At 45.8% G+C, this 18,972-nt stretch overlaps 1 protein-coding gene across 1 annotated transcript in view; it reads right to left on the bottom strand.

Moving 5' to 3' along the window:
- Positions 1-18,972, bottom strand: part of PAPPA (pappalysin 1) — a gene marked incomplete at its 5' end in the record, with an annotated part of 219,587 nt that overhangs the window by 159,505 nt on the left and 41,110 nt on the right. The window contains 2 exons of the mRNA XM_079789610.1: positions 963-1,256; positions 5,461-5,606. Coding sequence (XP_079645736.1) covers positions 963-1,256; positions 5,461-5,606 — 440 coding nt within the window. The remainder of the gene's footprint in view (positions 1-962; positions 1,257-5,460; positions 5,607-18,972) is intronic.

Genomic DNA, 18,972 nt, shown 5'->3' with positions numbered 1-18,972 from the left:
CTTCACAGAATTCCCTTGTTCTAGTGGGAAAAGAGGCCCTAAATTGAATATTATAATAGAATCTGCACAATTTTGTAGCTCTTGCCTTACGCAGGGCTCTTGCTTTAGGGCCAGCAGTGAGGGCTGTGGCTACTCTGGGGAAGGGGTGTCTTGTTCTAATTTGCCAAAGATGTTACAAGGGCTAGAAGTGGTCTTCACAGATGCTAAAAGGAAGTGCAGGGCACCCTAGAACACAAGGAATGAATCTGTAACACTGTTACTAAAGGGTTTTGATAGGACATGTGCGCTTAGAAAAAGGACATATCGATCTCACGTAATCATTATGTACTTACAAAACTAAAAGCATTCCATTTTTTTTTTATTGTAACAAAATAGCAGAGGAGGGTGTGAGGATTTTATGGTGTGTTTTTTTAAAGGTTCAAAAACCACGAGCTGAGAAAAATACAGCTGAAAAACCAGGAGGGACCTTAGAGACAGAGTCTAAAGAACCCATTTTCTTGAGAAAGGAGAGGAGATGGGATGGGCTGAAAGACAGCAGGTAAGCGAGTGGCATAGCCAAGCCTCTACTCAGGTGTCCTGAGTACCAGTCCACGGGCTTTCCAATGTGCATCTTCCTGAGGGGCTTTCAAACGCAGCATCACCCACGGACACTTGAGGTTTTCAAGGTCACAGAGTTAGTGAAGGCAGACTGAGCACTGAAACCAAGGGGTCTGACCTTGAGGGCTTCATTTAAACAGAAGCACATAGAATACTTATCAACCTGGGCATGACTTACTTTCTAAGGAAGAAGCTGCAGTAGAAAGGTTTACCAGAAAGAGTATTATCCTGATAGTCTGGGATGAGGAGTTGATGGGAAGATGTGTTAGAAGCGGTAAGCAGCTTGCTCACAGATACTATGAGTCAGGACTGGAGCCCCTATCTGCCACCCAGCCCCGGGCATCCTGCCAAGAGTGGGGCCCTACCTGCATAGCTCATGAAGTTGTTGTAAGGAGTGTCGAAGAAGCTATGAAAGCCACAGGTGTCGTTTCCTGGCCCTGGGTCACCACAGAACTTGTATTTGGGGGCTGGGTTGGTGTCACTGCAGAGGTCTCCGGTCTCAAAGGAGGGCTCGGTCTCCATGCAGGGGTCACTGCAAGACTGGATTTCTGAGATGCCTCGGAAGATGTGATAGAGGCCCAGGCTGTGCCCGATCTCGTGGATCATGGTGTGGGTGTGCCCAGGAATGCCATAGACAGATGGGTTCAGGACGATGCCACCTGCAAGGGGAAAACCAGAGCATGAGGCAAGCTGGACACTTTGCTTCCTGATTCAGGAATCCCCCAATCAATGGGGTGCTGCCCAAAGTACCCACGGGCTTTTCCACCCTATGCCTCCAACTGCCCTGGGAACTGTTGTGACTTGTCATATGAATCACTGATTCAGTAGGAAGGAGTCTCAAAAGTCATTTTGTGCAATCCCTTCATTTTCCAGATGGAAACACCAATGCCTACAGAAGTGAGGCAACTTACCCAAAGTGTTCTCCAACTACTTAAGAGAGATTGCATAATTCGAATTCAAGGCCTCTGATTTCTGGGCCGGTAAACATTTCTGCTGCAACTTCTTCCTTAGAAAGTAAGTCACGCCCAGGTTGATAAGTATTCTATGTGCTTCTGCTTAAATGAAGCCCTCAAGGTCAGACCCCGTGGCTTCAGGGCTCATTCTGCCTGCATTAACTCTATGACCTTGAGCAAGTCAATGACCATCTCTGAGTTCCAGTCCTTTTTCTCTCTTGTCTCTGCTAGTGAACGTTCGTGAAGGCCAGCACTGTGTTGCACTTGTCATTGTAACAGTGACCATAAAGCCAATATTTCTTGAGCATTATGATGTCTCCTCAGGCCAGCTGCTGAGTGTTTCCTGTGTATAATCACAGTCATTCCCAGCCTAGCGAGACAGGCACTGATTCCCGGAGAAGTGAAGCGACTGGCCCATGGTCAGGAGCTAGTCAGTGTGGAGCTGAAATCTGAACCATGATCCCTGGAGTCCAAAGTGAGGGCTCTTTATCTGAGTTCTACAGTGGATGCCTACCTCAGGGACCAAAATATGGCATCTCCTTAAATGTGCGTTAATATTTGCTGAATGCTGACCCAACAAAAAAAGTTATGCCAACTCTAATCACATGTAAGCAGCTAGTATAGCATCTGACGTAACAATGAGTGCCTTACTCACTGTCTAACTACTTGTTACTCAAAGTATGGCTCACCTAGAAGGTGGTTAAAAATGCACAATCTCAGACCCCTCCCAAACCTACAGCTTCAGAGAAATATGAATTCGAACAAGAGCCCCAGATGACTGTCTGCATAGTCTAGTTTGAGGACCAATAGTCCACACTGTGTGTCTTAGAAGACAGCATTGCTTTGCTTGGAGAGACAAATGAAAGAGGTCTCATAGAATCAATTGGCAGCATCCTTCCATGTTCATTTCAGGCATTGGAGAAATCCATGCAGGCTAGCAGAAAGATATGTAAACTTTAAATCTGAGTGTGTCTAGGGGAAGGTTAAAATTAAGGTCTGAACTTCCTGTAAGTAGTAACTTTAAGTGCAAAGCAGCATCTTATCCAAGAATGGTGAGAGGGCAGAGCTTCGATCTGTCCTGGCAGGCCTGGTGCTGGCGAGCAGAAGCTTTATCTTGGACTGAACTGCCAGGAGGGCGAGCTTGCTCAGTCATGGGGCTGGTGGGGTCTATTAATTCTGAACTGCTCAGGGCCTTCTTCAAACTCAAAGATAAAGATGTATGAGAGGGCTGTGGGGATGGGGGTATGTGCACGTGTGTATGTGAAAAAGGGCAGGCAGAGGCAGGGAGGAAGAGAAGACAGGAAATCTCTCTCAATTATTTTATGTCGATCATAATATAAAACATAATCCCCTTCCCACCCAAGACTTTTTCCAGGGATCATGGTGTAACTAGCAGGAGAAGAGAATACATACATATATATATATATATATATATATATATATATATATATATATATATATATATGTATGTATAATTTCTAATGAATGGGGTTTGATTGGGGCTACTTAAGAGAACTTGCTTATGACCAATATCTCTCAAAACAGGGAGGTGGCAGCCTGAAGGACAGCTGGAGTTAGCCTGACATGGGTTGCAATCCTCAATTTGCTTCATATTGGCTGTATGATCTTGGGAAAGTGACCTTGCCTCTCTGGGGAGTTCTAAAAGAAACAGCCACAATAGTGTCAATGACTCCGTCTCTCCAGGAAACTTCGACGTTGAGGTAATGGGGGGAGGACCACACAGATATTTTTCAAGGATAAGGACAGGATTGCAGACTTAATGTCCAGGTGGGCTCTGCTTGTTCTACCTCATTCCCACCAGCGCACCCCTTTGCACAGAGCGATAGCACAGAGCCTGAGTCCTGTTTCATTGCTTCTCTTAAAAGGTGAAATAGCTGGAGCCTGACATCATCCTGAAATACTATAACATGCTATGGATTTATAGCCTTCTGTACCTCTGGTCCTGAGCCAGTCTCTGAAATTCATGGAATATCAGGAGTACTTTTCTCTAACTTTAGAAGTCCGCTGTTCAACCCTGTTAAGACTGCTCATGGCCTTTTTTGTTGCTTTTCCAATAGCACAAAATTTCAGCACAGAGAAGGGTCCTTGGAGGCCACCATCTAGCCTAACCTGTTCATTTAAAATCTGAAGAAAGTGAGATCTGGGAAAAGAAAGAGACCTGCCTAAGGCCATACTACTGAATCTGTTCGCTGCTGAGAACAACTATGGATTTTGGCTCTGGACCAGCACGATTCCCCAGACATCATACAAAGCATGTGGTATAAGCTGATCATGCCCAAGTTTACCTAAGTTGCAATCTCTCTTCTGCCCAATACCTCTCTGTCTGTCTGTGAATCCACCTGTCTGTCTATCCATCACCAACCTCAGGGTTTCTCAGCACTATTGCATTTGGGACTAGATAATTCCTTTCTGTGGCCTTTGCAGGACATTTAGCAGCATCACTGGCCTCTACCCACTAGATGCCAGTAGCATCCCCCCATTTTTAATAACCAAAAATATCTCTAGACATTGCCAAATGTCTCCTAGGAGATAAAATCCACCCCTCCCCAGTTGAGGATCACTATATATTTTTCTTTGTATCTATTTCTATTTACATCAGCATACACATGGGTAGACACACACACACACACACACAAAACACACACACAGTGGTTTCATTCTCTTAAAAACAACTGGAAAATGAGAGCTGTCTGGAGCGAACTAAGTCTAGAGTTTGATTCAGCACAACGTCATCATTTGAAGTTACAGAGTCCTTCATCTCCAAGATAACGTAGATGCAGCTCCTGGACCGTGGGTCTATCTCTGGGAGACCAGGCAGCCGGAGGAAACATCCAGCACGGTCACTCTGCTGAGCCTGGGCATTCCCTGATGAAGACACTCACTGAGTCATCACTACTCACTGGCGGAAATAACGGGAACATTCTACCAAAGGGAACCGGTTAAAGACACTGCAGTGCCCTCATTCAATGAAGTGTCATATGGCCATTACAAATGGCGTCTTTAGAGAGATGAAAATAACCCAGAAAGATGTGTGTGATGTTAAATGAGAAAAAGTGGGGTGGGAAGTAATTATGAAGATTGCTACAACATGGAAAAATGTAGATAGCATAACATTCTGTGAAAAAAAGAACACAAAATTGCATTTATGCTATGATTTCAAATATGCACAAGTTAAAAAATGCACGTCTGTGTATATCCGTGAACTGGAGAGAGCATGAAAAAATTTTTTAAAAATCAAACAACTCCAATGTTTGCTCACAGTGCGTGGTTCAGAAACCATTGTCATTTCTGACTTTGGTGACTGATATGTATAAACATGTATCGTGTTTATGGACATGCATAGTTTGAATGTAAGAAGAATTCCTGGTGTTGGTGGGTGGAACATGAAGGAACAAGGAGTTCTTACAAATTCGCTTTCTCTTGCCTCTCTGGTGGCTTTCAAGGCAACCCATGTTTGGCTGTGCCAGCACAATGTGGTTACAAGGGTGAGAAGATATTTGCATGAACAAAGAGGCAGAGAGGCAGGGGATACTGAAAGCAATTGATGGACGAAGTTAATAAATCTGAATTCAAAACATGTCTCTGCCACTGACGTGTGTGACCTTGGATAAGCCCCCACTCCCTCTCTAAATCTCAGTTTCCTCACTGGTAAACAGGGTGAATACTATTGTATTATTTTCTTCAGAGCATTTCTTAGTGGGTGACAAGAGATAAGGAATGCTCAAGAGTTTTGTAAATTTAAAAAGTAAAAAATAAATTGTTCACCATCCCCATACTACCACCACCATCAGGATCGCGATCACCGTGATCTGTCATCATCACCATCACCACTAGTAAATGTATTCCTGTACTAATCCAACTCCCTCCTGGAGACGTTTCTAATTCTCACCTAAGGGCATTAGGGCCTCCTTGTCCCATGGCCAAGTGGCTACTCCTGCCAATTCCTCCTCCGAGGAGTTTGCAAAGAAGATATTGAGGTGTGTAGTTCCATCCAGTCTAAGAATGTTCTTCAGTTCATTAACATCCAAGTACGCTCTGTAATAGAAAAAGAACCTTGGCTGTCATCACCATTCAAAAACGTGACTCTTCACATAACAGGTACTGCTCATTCAGTAAGAGCAACTATGTGTCAGGCACTTTGCTAAGCACTTTATAGACATCAGCTCATTGACTTCTTTCAATACATATTGTAAGGTAACTGATATGGTCCCATTTTATAGATAAGAAAATTACATCCCTATGCATTTAAGAAGCTTGATAAGGTTGCTCAGCTTACAAATAGCAGAATTCAGTTCAGAACCGAGATTTATCTAAGGTCCACATCTGTGTCCCTAAGGACTCAGCTATGTAGACTGGTGACAGGGCCACACAGTGTGAGTATGTACAGATCAAGAACACAGACTGTGGAAGATTGAACATAATTTCTAGTCTTGGCTTCTTTCTCTCTTTCCTCATTCACTATGGACCTTGGACCATTCATTTGGTGTATACGGAGCTGTACTAGGAAGGAAGCCTTCTTTGCATCTCTATACCAACCATGCAAGGAGGCACTGTTACTTGGTTTTCAAGATGAGCAACATGTGGCCCAATGTTATTAAACAGGTTGTCCAAAGCTGCAGAACTTGGTTTCAGGGTCAATTCCGTCTAGCTTGGAAACTCATACTCCTTTGATTGGGGCATCATGCTGTCTCCTGTAGCACATGATTCTGCATTCTGCAAGCCTCTATGTCTTTGTCTGTACAGAGACTAGAGAAGGATATTGTATTTGAGGTCACTGCCATGGTAGCCTGACATATCTGGAAAGTGAATTAACTCCACTTAACTCTTTAACACTTGGGACAAACACATGTTGGAGAGAGAAAAAAAAAAAAAGGTCTTTGGAGAGAGACTGACACATCCTAGGTGCTCAGTACTAAGAAGTCTTCCCTTGCAGAAGAAGACTCTCCCATCAAGATAGAAAGGCTAAAGCAGGGATCAGCCACAGGAACCTTATTCACGCTCATTCCTGAACAGAGAGAGGCATCCTGCTCTCTGCTCACAGCGCCTCTTCCAGCTCCTGTGTTATGTTTGTCGTCATGTATTTTAGGGATCTTGTGAGCATCTGATAATTACTTCTTGAGGAAGGTTGGAAATGAATCCAGTGATTCATTAATAAATAAATGAAAACATAAATAAATAAGGAGGCAGGCAGCTTGATGTAGTAGGTGAGATAAAGTCCAGGAATAATGATATTTGATGTTTGTTGGGCCCTTCTATGTGGCCCGACTTTACATGGATTAACTCCTTTCATCGACTTATTTATACCGAGGTAGGGAGCATTATTATCCCCATTTTCCAGAGGAGAAGATAGAGGCTTAAAGAACCTTCATATCTTGCGAAGGTCACACAGTCAGTTAAAAGTGTTTTCCTTTTTCACAATGTTCTCTCTCCTAGGGGATTGACAAAGGGCCTGTAGAGCACATAATGATGGTTCCCTTGTCTTTCCCTCTGAGTCATGGAAGGGCCTCCATATGTGAGAGTAAAGTCCAAGCTCCCAGCATGGCCTGCAAGAACCTGTCTCCACTTCTGGCCTCCTCTCTCTCTGTTCACTCTTGAATCCCCCACTGTGCACTGGCATCACCCACCATGAAGCATCAGCCCCAGTGCCTTTTCTCATGCAATTACCTCTATCAGGGACTCTGATGAACAAATCGAAAGTCCATCTGGAACCTCTCCTCCAGGAAGACCTCCCTGATTTCTACATCACCCCCACCTTCTTTACCATCTTTGTACTCATCCACCTCCTATTAGTAGGCACTCTAACATCATTCCAAATAATCACTACCCCTGTCTATATCTGCCACTCTTCGTGGCTCTCTGGAGGGCAGGGGATGCACCTTATTCATCTGTTTACTGAGTCCTCAGCACAGGGCTTAACACCTGAGAAGCACTCAGTACATATGGTTGGAGTTGAATTCACACTGGGAAAGAAAACGGCCAAAATATTTAGGTCACAGTCTGTTTCAGCACTTCCTTGCTATGAGACCCCAGTTTCCTTATCAATACACTGGATGCTTCTCAGAGCATTTATGTGGCTCATGACCTTACACTTCTACTCCAATGGGAATAAGAGATGTTGAGACCTCAAGTGCCCTCCTGTCTACCCACATCATCAAGAGTTCATAAAACCAAATACTCATGTAACCATAATCTTTACAGCTTTTCAAATAACGGGTTAACTTGAATTATAGACACAGGCAGGGCCAGGAGAGGGTGCATCTACATGGGCCTGAACATTGTTGAAGTGACCAATTTCAAAGACAGCCACAATAGTTCAGATATTTATGCAAAGTCTTGCTATTGTGCCCTTTTCATCCTCAAGGACCCATCCTCAGCTTCTTGGCCTGGAAGCCTCATAAGGAGTTCAAACCAGAATGTTCTGTGATTAAAGAAGGAAAACCAACACTTATTAAGCACTTGCTGTATGCCAGCTCCACATGCTGTTCCATCTCCGCGCACATGTGATGCCACAGAGTGGGCAAGATGGCTCCGTCCCAAGCCAGAGCCCTGGATTTGAATCTAGCTCTTCCACTTGATATTTGGGTCAAATATCTTAACTGAGCAATTTACTTAACTCCCTGCACACCAGTTTCTTTATTCACAAAACACAAAAACAATAATAGTACCTATTTCATAGAGCTGTTCAGAGGATTTGGGACATTAAAAAGAAAATGTAAAGGGCTTAGAATAATACCTGGCATGTAGAAATAAGTGTTTAGCTATTCCTATTATTTACCCCATCTTATAGATGAAGTAACAGGGGTTTGTAGATCACAGAGTGACAAGGCCAAGGGCAACTTTAGATGTGGCCAACACTTCCCAAAGCCTCACCCTCATTTCCAAAGGTACTGCAGGCCACAGTGGAGAGGGAAATAGTGTGTGGGAGGAGAATGAAAACACAGAGAAGCTGAGGTTTTCTTGGATCAGCCCTTTCCACATTATTTATTACTAGAGGCCTGGTGCATGAAATTCATGCACTGGGGGGGGGGGGTTGTCCCTCAGCCCAGCCCGCACCCTCTCGTAGTCTCGGCGCCCTCAGGGGATGTCTGACTGCCAGCTTGGAGTGGGCCTAAGCCGACAGTTGAACATCCTTAGCGCTGCCGCAGAGGTGAGAGAGGCTCCCACCACCACCACTGCTGCGCTCACCAGCCGTCAGCCTGGCTTCTGGCTGAGCAGCGCTTCCCCTGTGAGAGCGCACTGACCACCAGGGGGAAGCTCCTGCATCGAGCGTCTGCCCCCTGGTGGTCAGTGGATGTTATAGTGACTGGTCATTCTGCCATTCGGTCGATTTGCATATTAGCCTTTTATTATATATGATTTTCTAATTGATTTGTCCACTTCCATCAAGTGTTCTCTCTGGCAGAGAACACAAATGTTATTAGAGAAAGTTACCTCTTCACCCATGGCTCTAGGCTGAGAAAACTTCAGCGGGGGGGGGGGGGGGGGGGGGGGGGGGGGCGGGGCAGAGGAGACATTTTAACTGGTTGTGTATTCAGTTGTAATTTCAGAAGCAATCTTTTCAGGGGGTGGCATTCATTCTGGCCCAAGGCAGAGATGTGGGATGTTGGAGGTATTCCCCTGCTTGTCTGTGAGTTTTCTTTTTTTATACTTTTGAGAAGCCTCTGTTTCTCAAAAGAGAAAGAATCCACAGTAGCCATCCTGGCTCCTAGCCCCACTAGTCTCTCTTCTCTCTATCTCTTTTGGGGGGGACCCACCCAAAGGAAAATAGTTCTGTGGCTAAAAGTCTTCCTCTATTTGCTAAGTCTTCCCACCAATTCAGAGCCTAGCTGGGTGTCTCCCAAATGCATCAGGGGAAAATCTTGGGGACAGGAGTTCATGTAGGTATCTACCTGCTTCATCTCTTTAAGATACTGTATATTCCTTTCAGTCAATGGGTGGAGGAGAAATCACAGAAGGTCAAATTGAGCAGGATCACGAGAGTCTAGAGGGACTGAGGATGAGAAAAGGACAAGGACCTGCTCATGGCCACGTGCCTTTCCATTTTGCCACTGTGGGAAGGTTGGCCCTGAGTGTATAAGATAAATTGGTCAAATTTATTTTTTAAAAATCATTAGCCCAGAAAAAAATCAATCCAAATACAAAAACTCTGTATGTCTGTTAACTTATAAGGCAATACTATTCAAAGTTGGATGGCCAGAGCTATGTCCATGGTTGCTTTACTTCTCTGAGTCTCAGTTAGTGCACAGGGATGCAGTTGCATTAAAGGAGGCAGCTCAGCACAGTCCTGGCAGGCCCCTCCATGTCCTGGTCTCCTATTTTCTCCTCCTGGGCAACACCTGAACTGACAGTTGGCCTCTGGGTGGCTCCTTCACTCTTGGCTTTTAGTGTCTCATCCCACCATCCAACCTTTTTCTTCCTCCCACACCCTTCCACTCAAGTTCTCATTATTTCCTCACCTGAGAACCTCTGGTTTCCCCCAATTACGCCCATTCCCTAAGGATGTCCACCGTTTCCCCTCCTCTGCCCCACAATCTCTTTTCCTGAGTCTCAGCTTTCCAAAACCCAAACCTCCATGCTAAGTTCAGTGTACAGGTGATGCGCTCCATGGACCCACTCAGGACCACACACCTGTAACATGGGATAATGCTGTCCACCTAAAAGGGTTGTCTGAAGGACTAGAGGCACAGCAGAGAAAGTTCCTCGCACAGGGCCTGGCCCATAGAAGGCACTCCTTAGTTAACCTTGGCTATTTTCATTGCATTGTTATTATTATTCCAATGATAATTATTAGCAACACCAAAATCGTCATCATCATCTCTAGCTGAAAATGATGCCTCCCTTCTCAGATCCCCCACCCCCACCCCGCCAACACACACACACACACACACACACACACACACACACACACACACACACTTTGGATTCTGGCGATTCTATTATCACCGTCCTTTGTGTTACCTTCACGGTGCGAGCACCTGTCTTCCCCATCAGGCTATGAGCATCAAGCAGGTGGAGCCAAATCTTTATCACCTTTGTATCTCCCAAACTTTCCCTTCTAAAGAGACAGAGAGAGTGTGCTACTAATGATTGCCAGTTATTGAGTACCTCTCTCTGAAATTACATAACCTCAAAACAGGAGGAGAGGCCCAGGGCTCAGGGAAATGCACCGACCTGCCCAAGGGTCACAGAAGGGTCTGAGGACAAGCCTCTATTCACGAGGCTGGGTGGCAGCACTTTCATGCCAATTAGTGAAGTCATCCTTTCCTTCGGGGGACACAGTTCCCTGCAGGAGAGCCTGGCTTGGGAAGTCGGGCATGTGAGGGAGCGCAGCTTCCTGCAGAACCTGCATTGCCTGAACTCCGGGCCTGTTGCTGCCACACTCTGCGGCCCAGTCTGCAGCGCAGGCTCACCACCTGCTCTGTGAGCACGTGAGTTAGCTCAGTGCTTTTCAAATCCCAGTCTGAAGAAGGCTAAACCCACATGAACCAGATGCACATCTAAAGGAAAAATGTTTCCCAGTCAAATGGGTTTAGGACATGCTCTGTTAAACAAGGCTAAATACATATACTTCTTAATTGCAAGCATTTGCAGAGCCCTTAATATGCAAAAGGAAGAGTCGGTCAGATAGTGTATAAAGTGTTCCCAAACATATTGGACCATAGTTCCTTCTCCCCACCCCACGCGCCTTTACCCCAAACCCAAATAATAGAATAACCAAGACAGTTTGGGAAATGTTGAGCTAAATTGGAAAGTCCCTCCTAACTTGGATTATCCCCCTGAGCTGCCTCTCAAGAGAGGTGCCTCCTTTCTTCCTGCACAGCCGTGCACCTGAACCCCACTGGGAAAGTTGCATGTCCCCTGGAATGTTGGTTTCAAGGGGCCCGGCCCACAGTGCCAAGGCACCCAGACTGTACCCCTCTGCCAGAACCGCATTTCAAAGCCATGAGAGCAGTTTTGGAGGGAGATCAAAGCTCTCTCAACTCAACTGTCATTAGAATATTTTCTTTATGCATCTCATTCACTGGTGAGTGCCAACAACATATTTCCTAAATGCCCTGGCCTGAGATGGTACAACTCAGTAATAATCTCAATGAGAGAGCTGTCAGGGCCTGTTTGGCTGAAAGAGAAGCAAAAGGGAACTACATTCAGAATGCAGAACAATAACAACAACAAATCCCTTAAATGAATCACAGAAAACTTGAGTTTTTCCAAGTCTGGAAACATAATACATGGGCTCTCCCATTTTAAAGATGGTTGGTCAGTGGTGTGGCTCACAGGGAGCCCAGGTCAAGACAGACCCGTTTCAGGTTCTATTCTCACTAAAAGCAAACTGACTTCCCCACTGCAGAAAAGAGAGCCGCCAAGGAGACCTTTGAGAAGTGTCATGCCACGGGGCTGTCCCCTGGGCACTTAACCAGTGCAGGTGGGTTACAGGGATGGTGCCAGCCACGTGCTGATGCCCTCAGTTGGCTGAGAGTGGGCGACTTCCAAGCTGGAGGCTGGGGGCAGTTCTTTCAGATTATAGGAAATGGCAGCAGATTGCTAGAGTTAAAGCCACACCTTAAGAGAGAGACGGACAAGGGTTCAAATGCTCCCTCTCCTACTTAAGGGTGGCCTTATAGAAGGGACTCAACTCTCTTGAACCTCAATTTTGTCAACTGTAAAATGGTGATGCTCACATTCAACCTAGAAAGGGGAATATAAAAACTCAAGGAAGCAATACATACGAAAGTACCTAGAAGGATGCCTACCCCATGGAGAGGCCCCATGATGCCCAATTCTCTTTTTAGCTTACTCAAGGAGCTAGAGAGAACAGGCCTTCGCCCCCAAGGCCTGTGGTGTCCTTTCCTCAGTGAACCCTACTTCCTATCACTGGACCGATGTGGTTATCTTCCTCGCAGGCGGGTGCCCTGTTTCTTTAGCTAACAGAGCGAGTCTTGTGAACATCGCCTATTTCCAAATCCTGATGCAGCCTGTCATTCCCAGGGAGGATCTCAAGTCCGTGACCCACTCCTCCACTTTCAGAACACACTGGGCCATTTGAAAGTGATTATCAAACGTAAAGATCAAAGCCACTCGAGACAAGTCATTAAAGCAAGATAAACCTCAGAATGTTTATTGCATCCATATCCCTCATTCCAAATTACAAGCTTTCTCCAAGTGGTGACCAGTTCTAAAACCTGGATTTTGTACTTTTATCCCAAGGGCCCTAATGATCTGGACTTTATTCTCCTGCTTACTTTCATTGTCAGAAATGCTTAAATATGCCTCTCTCTTGTCTCTAAGGAGAGGCAAAGGGAGGGCGGAGGGGAGGGGGAGAAGTGCATGGAGAGTTTATTAAATTCTAGGAATTCTGAACGATTGGTTTCAAAAATAATAGCTTTTGTGTAGAAGCTTGACACACAGTCTAAGGAAAATGTAACAGCACCAATCCAAGATCAATTGAAAGCACTGCCAGTGTTGCTCAGTGGTTCAGTGTCAACCTATGAACCAGGAGGTCATGGTTCGATTCCTGGTCAGGGCACATGACTGGGTTGTGGTCTCCATCCCTAGTAGGGGGGCGTACAGGAGGAAGTTAATCAATGATTCTCTCTCATCATTGATGTTTCTATCTCTCCCTCTCCCTTCCTCTCTGAAATCAATAAAAATATATTAAATTAAAAACACACACAAAAAATTATTCTTTTATTTATTTACTGAATTACTCATGGTTCCATTACTCTCCTCTTCCCGCCCCCCGCCCTCCCTCCATTCCTGTGAGCCTTCCTTTCCTCCTTCCTACCAACTCCCTTCCTCCCTGCATATCATTCATTCAATCTTTTCCTCTTTCCTTCACCAGAATTTACTGAGATGCTACCAAATACCATGCTTTAAGGTAGAAACTGGGCATACAAACAAATTCCACATCCCAGAGTTAGCAGTTTTATGAACGAAGTGAGACAAATCAGATGATCACAACATAATGTGATAATACTAATAAAACCTACCATTTGGGGAGTTGACTACACCCTGGAAGTGCTAAAGTACTTTTTTATACTATTTATTTGAAGCATTGTAAGAGCTCTATGCATTCATTAGGTGTGGGAATCCCCAGTTTATAAGGGAAGAACCAGGGCTCAGTGAGGTGACACCATTTTTCCAAAGTCCCTCCTCCACCCACAGGTGTCAGAGGTGGGATGTGGGCCCGTCTGTTGACTATGACGGGCTATAGCCTTCACTGTGAGTCTCTTATCTTCTGTGTGCTACAATAGGAGGGGTGCTGAACGTGATGGAAGCACAGAGCAATGACTTCTCCCTGAAGGTGGGTAAGACACCAGTGAGGTTTTCATATGGAAAATAAACAGTGATTGGAGGTCGGACCGAGTGTGGGAGACCAGAAAAAGGGCCGAAGCTCCAGAAGCCGAGAGGCATGCAAAAGCGTGAGAAGAGTGAGGCTCTGTAAGTCCTCTGTGGTGGTTGTAAAGTTGGGGACATGGGAAAAACTCCCCAAGATGAGGCCAGAGGGGCTAGCAAGGGCCACATCGGGAAGGTTCTTGTACAGCAGGTTATGGAGGATGGAGTGTCCAGAAAGCTCTAAGAAGACCCTGGCAGATGTTATAAAGATAAAAATGACCTGGTTCATGTTTCCCAAACAGCTTTCTTTCCTTTCTGGGGGAACATGGAAGATGGACTGGAGGAGAGAAGAAAATGGAGAAGCAGGAATTGGCAGTGGCTTGTAGAGAAACCCTAAGAACATCAAGTAGGAGAGTATTTATGCATAGGGGACAATTCAATGCTGAGTGGGGGTGGGAGGGAGGTGAATGAGGGTCTGGGTTCTGACTCGGTCCACTGGACATTTCCCCTTACTGGTCTCAGATTCTGTACACCAATGCTCTCCTGCCCCACTCCTGGCCCCTTAGGAGTGTTGTCTCTCGGGGTTTTGCCCTCTGCTGAGTCACATGAAAGGTCAACTCTTGGGAACATCGCTGTCTGTGGCTCACTGAGGGGCAGGATCACGCCAAGCCCAGGACATGGGTTGGATCAGAATCATGAGGATTCGGTTGGGAGGAGAGGAAGGTGCTGACTCACAGGAGGGGTGAGGCCAATGGAGACATTCTTAGACCTCTGGATCATTTTTAGAAATTGAGGTGGAGGTAGCGATTTTTAACTTTGACAAACAAACAAAGCATTTGAAGATGACTTCCTACACACACACACACACACACACACACACACACACACACACACCAGCATGTATGATGTCTCTTATAGAATAAAATAAAGGATACTGGAGTGGCCCTCCAAAGAAAAGAATAAAATTATCTTGGAATAAAGGACACTAATTTAAAGTGAATACCTTTCACTAGGAACTACTCAGATCATATTTTTCTCATTTGTCTTTTTGGAAGTGGCTTCTGGAGAGGCTGGAGCAGAAGGCAGAGTGTCAGAACACCTGGTTCCTGGCAAGCTCAGTGACACCCCCTGGTGAACATGACTCAGACTGGAAGTGACTCTGACCCCTAACAAGTCAAGTACCCATTCACTTTGTTTCCTCAGCACCTTGAGCCTCTCCATAAAGCATGGATCCAATGAGCTACTGACCTACCTACAGGGAACTCCATGAAGGTTGAATCACACCTAACTTGTGAAATGTTCATCGTTGTACTCCAGCTCCTAGCACTGTACCTACACACAGTAGGTGCACACACAAACAGAGTGAAATGATCCCGCACTTCCTAAGATCTCTGCATGGGGTACCATAATCTTTGTTTTACAGCCCCAGGTTCTCAGAATTTACTTATTTTCGAGGAAACCATTAAGCAATAAGAATACCCTGATAAGTAAGAAGAAGCAACAACTGAAGTGGGGTGGTGTGTTGAAAGTACCAGAACAGTCATGTGATTATCTCACGTCAAATTATTGCTTGCACAACAGTTCCAGGGCCCCCAGCTGCCTCTTCTCACCACCTCACTTGCCTCTTGGAGGATCAAAACCACAGTTGATAAATCATACAATGACCACAGTGAGCAGGATACACACACAGCTCACCGACAGCCCTGCGGTTTGTCTTACACTGGAGCGCAATTAAATCAAGACAAATCACCTCTATTTCATAAGCCGTGGCAGCCACAATGTTCTAGGTAGACTGTGTAGTTTGGCTCTACTTGTTAGCCATGAAAACCATGGAACTGATGTGAAGAGTGACTGAACAATATTATGTTTGGGAAGAATAGAGCAAGAATTACATCATCATCAATATGGCAACCTCTAGATTTTCAGTCTGCACCGTGGCCCCATACAAATCACCTAACTTTAGGCAAATCACAGAATGATCTAAAGTTAGAACTACATAGTCCTTACAGTAAATGTAGACCTCTCTGGATGACCTCGGACAAGCCTAGGAACTTCCCTAAATTTGGGTTTCTCCCGGGGTTAGAGAAGAGATAGGTCTCACGGGGTCTTGTGACAGTCAGAGCTCGAGTATGGGGAAACGATGCTGGGAAAAGCATGACACTATAGGTCAGGCTGTCGAAAGGAGAATTAAATCCAAACTGATTTTTGGAACAAGGATGCCACATTCAGGGCCTGAGGGCCCCAAATAAGTAAAGGAGCAGGTACACAGACTGCCTAAGGTGGGGTACCATCATTAGGCCACCGCTGGGACTTGAGTCAAAGGAGTAGGATTTTTTTTCTTTTAATTAACTTGTCATAGAGCATACTTGTTCCTTCATTGCTACTCTGAATACATTAAACTCCATTAGGATATAGGGGCCGGCAAGTCCCTGAGAGGCAAGACCATCTCTTATCTCCCTTGATGTCTCTAGTGTCAGTGTCTGGCATTATTTGTACTTTTTCAATATTAAGTTCCCCCACAAGCCCGGAAGCAGGATGAGAGTGTCTGATTTGAAAATGCCTATACAGGAAGAGATCTGGGAAATATTCTACCCAAATCTACCCATTTTACAGATGAAGAACTGGGAGTCAAAGAAGTAAGCTACTCCATGCTGGCTAGGAAGTTACTGGCAATATCTAATCACTTCCTTCCTAAGGTATTGCCAAGCCACAGGCAGACTGGGTTTTTTGTTGGTAGCACACCTTCTCAGGAAAAGAGGTCTCTCTTGTGTCTCTCTTCCACCCTCTGTATGATTCTGAGATGCTTCATACTTTTTGGAGTTATAATCACCCTTGTCCTCTGTGGCCATAAAAAAATAGGTCAATAATCAGAAGTCAAGCTCAAGGCTAAGAGCTGTGGCTGGCTGGCTGCACCAGGAAAGGCTGTGATCACAAACATCAGAAGCTTGAAATGGAGGCAACAGGGCCCTCACCTTCACCCTTCACCACCAGACCACCCACACAACCTCTAGAACAGGGCAAAACATGAGAGAAGCAGAGAGGGAAGGAGAAAGACAGAAAAGGCCCCGCCCAACAATGGGGAAATGGAAGCTGTTTGACTTGGGCCAACAAACCTGTGGGCAACACCCCCTGCTGTGCAAACACTAATTTTGTATTTTCAGAAAGTGAGAGTGGGGGTGTAGGGGTTCCCTCAGGATGTAGACAATAAGCCAACGGTGAGTTTTGAAGATAAGCTGAGCTGTGATCCATGTAGGGACATGTGGTTCATGCAAACAAAAGGTCCTGCTGTCTGTCCTCTCAACCCTCCCTCACACCCCCTCTGCTTTGTTCCCAACCTGGGAGGGTGTGTGACCAAGCACCAAGGCTGTCATGAGTGGTCAGTGTCACCAGTGGATGGAGAGAGGAAAATGAGAGTGCTGACTATGCCTGACCCAGGATGGAAAAACCCCACCGCCTCCTGCTGAGGCCCTCAAAAGGGCACCCAGTGCTCCCATCCATCCAGTGCTCCCATCCGTCCAGGAGCCAGACGTGGACACACACATCAAGGAAAGGAGTGAAAGGGGAGCTACCTCAGATCCCCGCAAGTTGGGGGGGCCTCCCTGGCGAGTTCCCAAGAAAGGAGTCCAACTTGCATCAGTAACTGAGAGACAGAGTGTGCAGCGGCCAGAGCCCCTGGCCAGGAGGTGGCTCACTCCACCCCTTCCCTGTGCTCAGTGTGGGCCTGAGGGGGTTAGGGCATCCCCCCTTTCCCAGGACCCTGCCTTCTCTAGGACCAGCGTGAATTACTCAGCCAGCCCCTTCCTCAGATCCCAGCCATGAGCTTGCCTTTTGTTGGAGAGGCATTAACTTGTGTGGTGTACTGCTTATCTCTTGAGAAAATGGATACATTAGCCTTTAATATGTGCAGAGCTTTTGAAACTCTTTCAAAATGGAATTTGCAAGGACCTGGAATAAAAGGGGCCTTGGTGGTAAAGAGTGACCAGGTCATCCCAAGTCCCGTGCCAGTCCCGAGGCTCTGGCGAGGGGCTCAGGATCGAGGAGGGGCTGGAGATGAAGAGACATGTGTGTAAGAGGTCAGAAGATTTCCCGGAGACGGAAAATCCCCAAACTAACCAGCATTGCTATTTTGAGAGTTCGCTAAGGACTGTATTTTATTTCACTGAATCCTCTAAACCTTCACATGTGTTATTATTACCCCAATTTTACAGGAGGCTACTGAGTCTTTGATAAAGGAAGAGACTTGTTCAAGGTCACAGGAATGTTAAGGGAGCTGGTTCAAATATGCTCTGTCTCTGAAACCAGTAGTCTTATGGATTTGCTAGATGAGCAATCCTCCGCAGCTTCTCACTGGTCACTATGCTGAGCTCCTTATTAACCTCAATTTAGGGGCCACGTGCAGTTCTTCCCTTGCTTTTCATTCACCCCTCTATTCTGCTCTCAAAGACCAAGGTCACAGGCACACCAGGGTCACAGATGGGACCTGTGAGCAAAGGTGCACTTTGTTCAGAAGATAAGCCCGAGGGGAGCCCAGGTGGAACCAGAGAAAATAAGACCATGTGCATCAGTGGCCTGAGCCTGTGTGTTTGGACCAGGCAGGCATGTGAGCTGGAAATTGCTGAAAAATCTAGGAACTTCAACCAAATTGGAATGTCAACCCATTCTAACCAATCCCCCAACAGTGCCTGGGATTAGTCCATGTGGAAATACGTCCCCTAACATAGTTAGACATTTGGGTCGGTTTCAAGATAAACTAGTGTGCAAGCCCAATGAGTTCGATATAACTTTTGTGGTCGTTATTTAAAAATGTCAGTTCTGTGGACAGTCCTAAAAACAAATAATATTTTAAGAATGAAAGTAATCTGGGTACATGCCCTCAGTGTGTGTAGTGGTTCCATTTAAGCGTGTTTTATGAAGCTGCTGGACGGCATCTCTGAAAAAACAATGCCGACGAGGGATCCGTGTGTGCAATCCAGAAGGGAGGAAGCTTGCCCCAGCATCTACTATGCACCAGACACTGCGCCAGGCGCTTCACACAAAGGACTGCATTTAAGTTTCCTGACATGTCCCA

Source organism: Cnephaeus nilssonii (assembly GCF_951640355.1).
Source record: "Cnephaeus nilssonii genome assembly, chromosome: 14".
In the NCBI taxonomy this organism is placed as follows: Eukaryota; Metazoa; Chordata; class Mammalia; order Chiroptera; family Vespertilionidae; genus Cnephaeus; species Cnephaeus nilssonii.
This window is presented reverse-complemented; position numbering and strand designations above follow the sequence as displayed.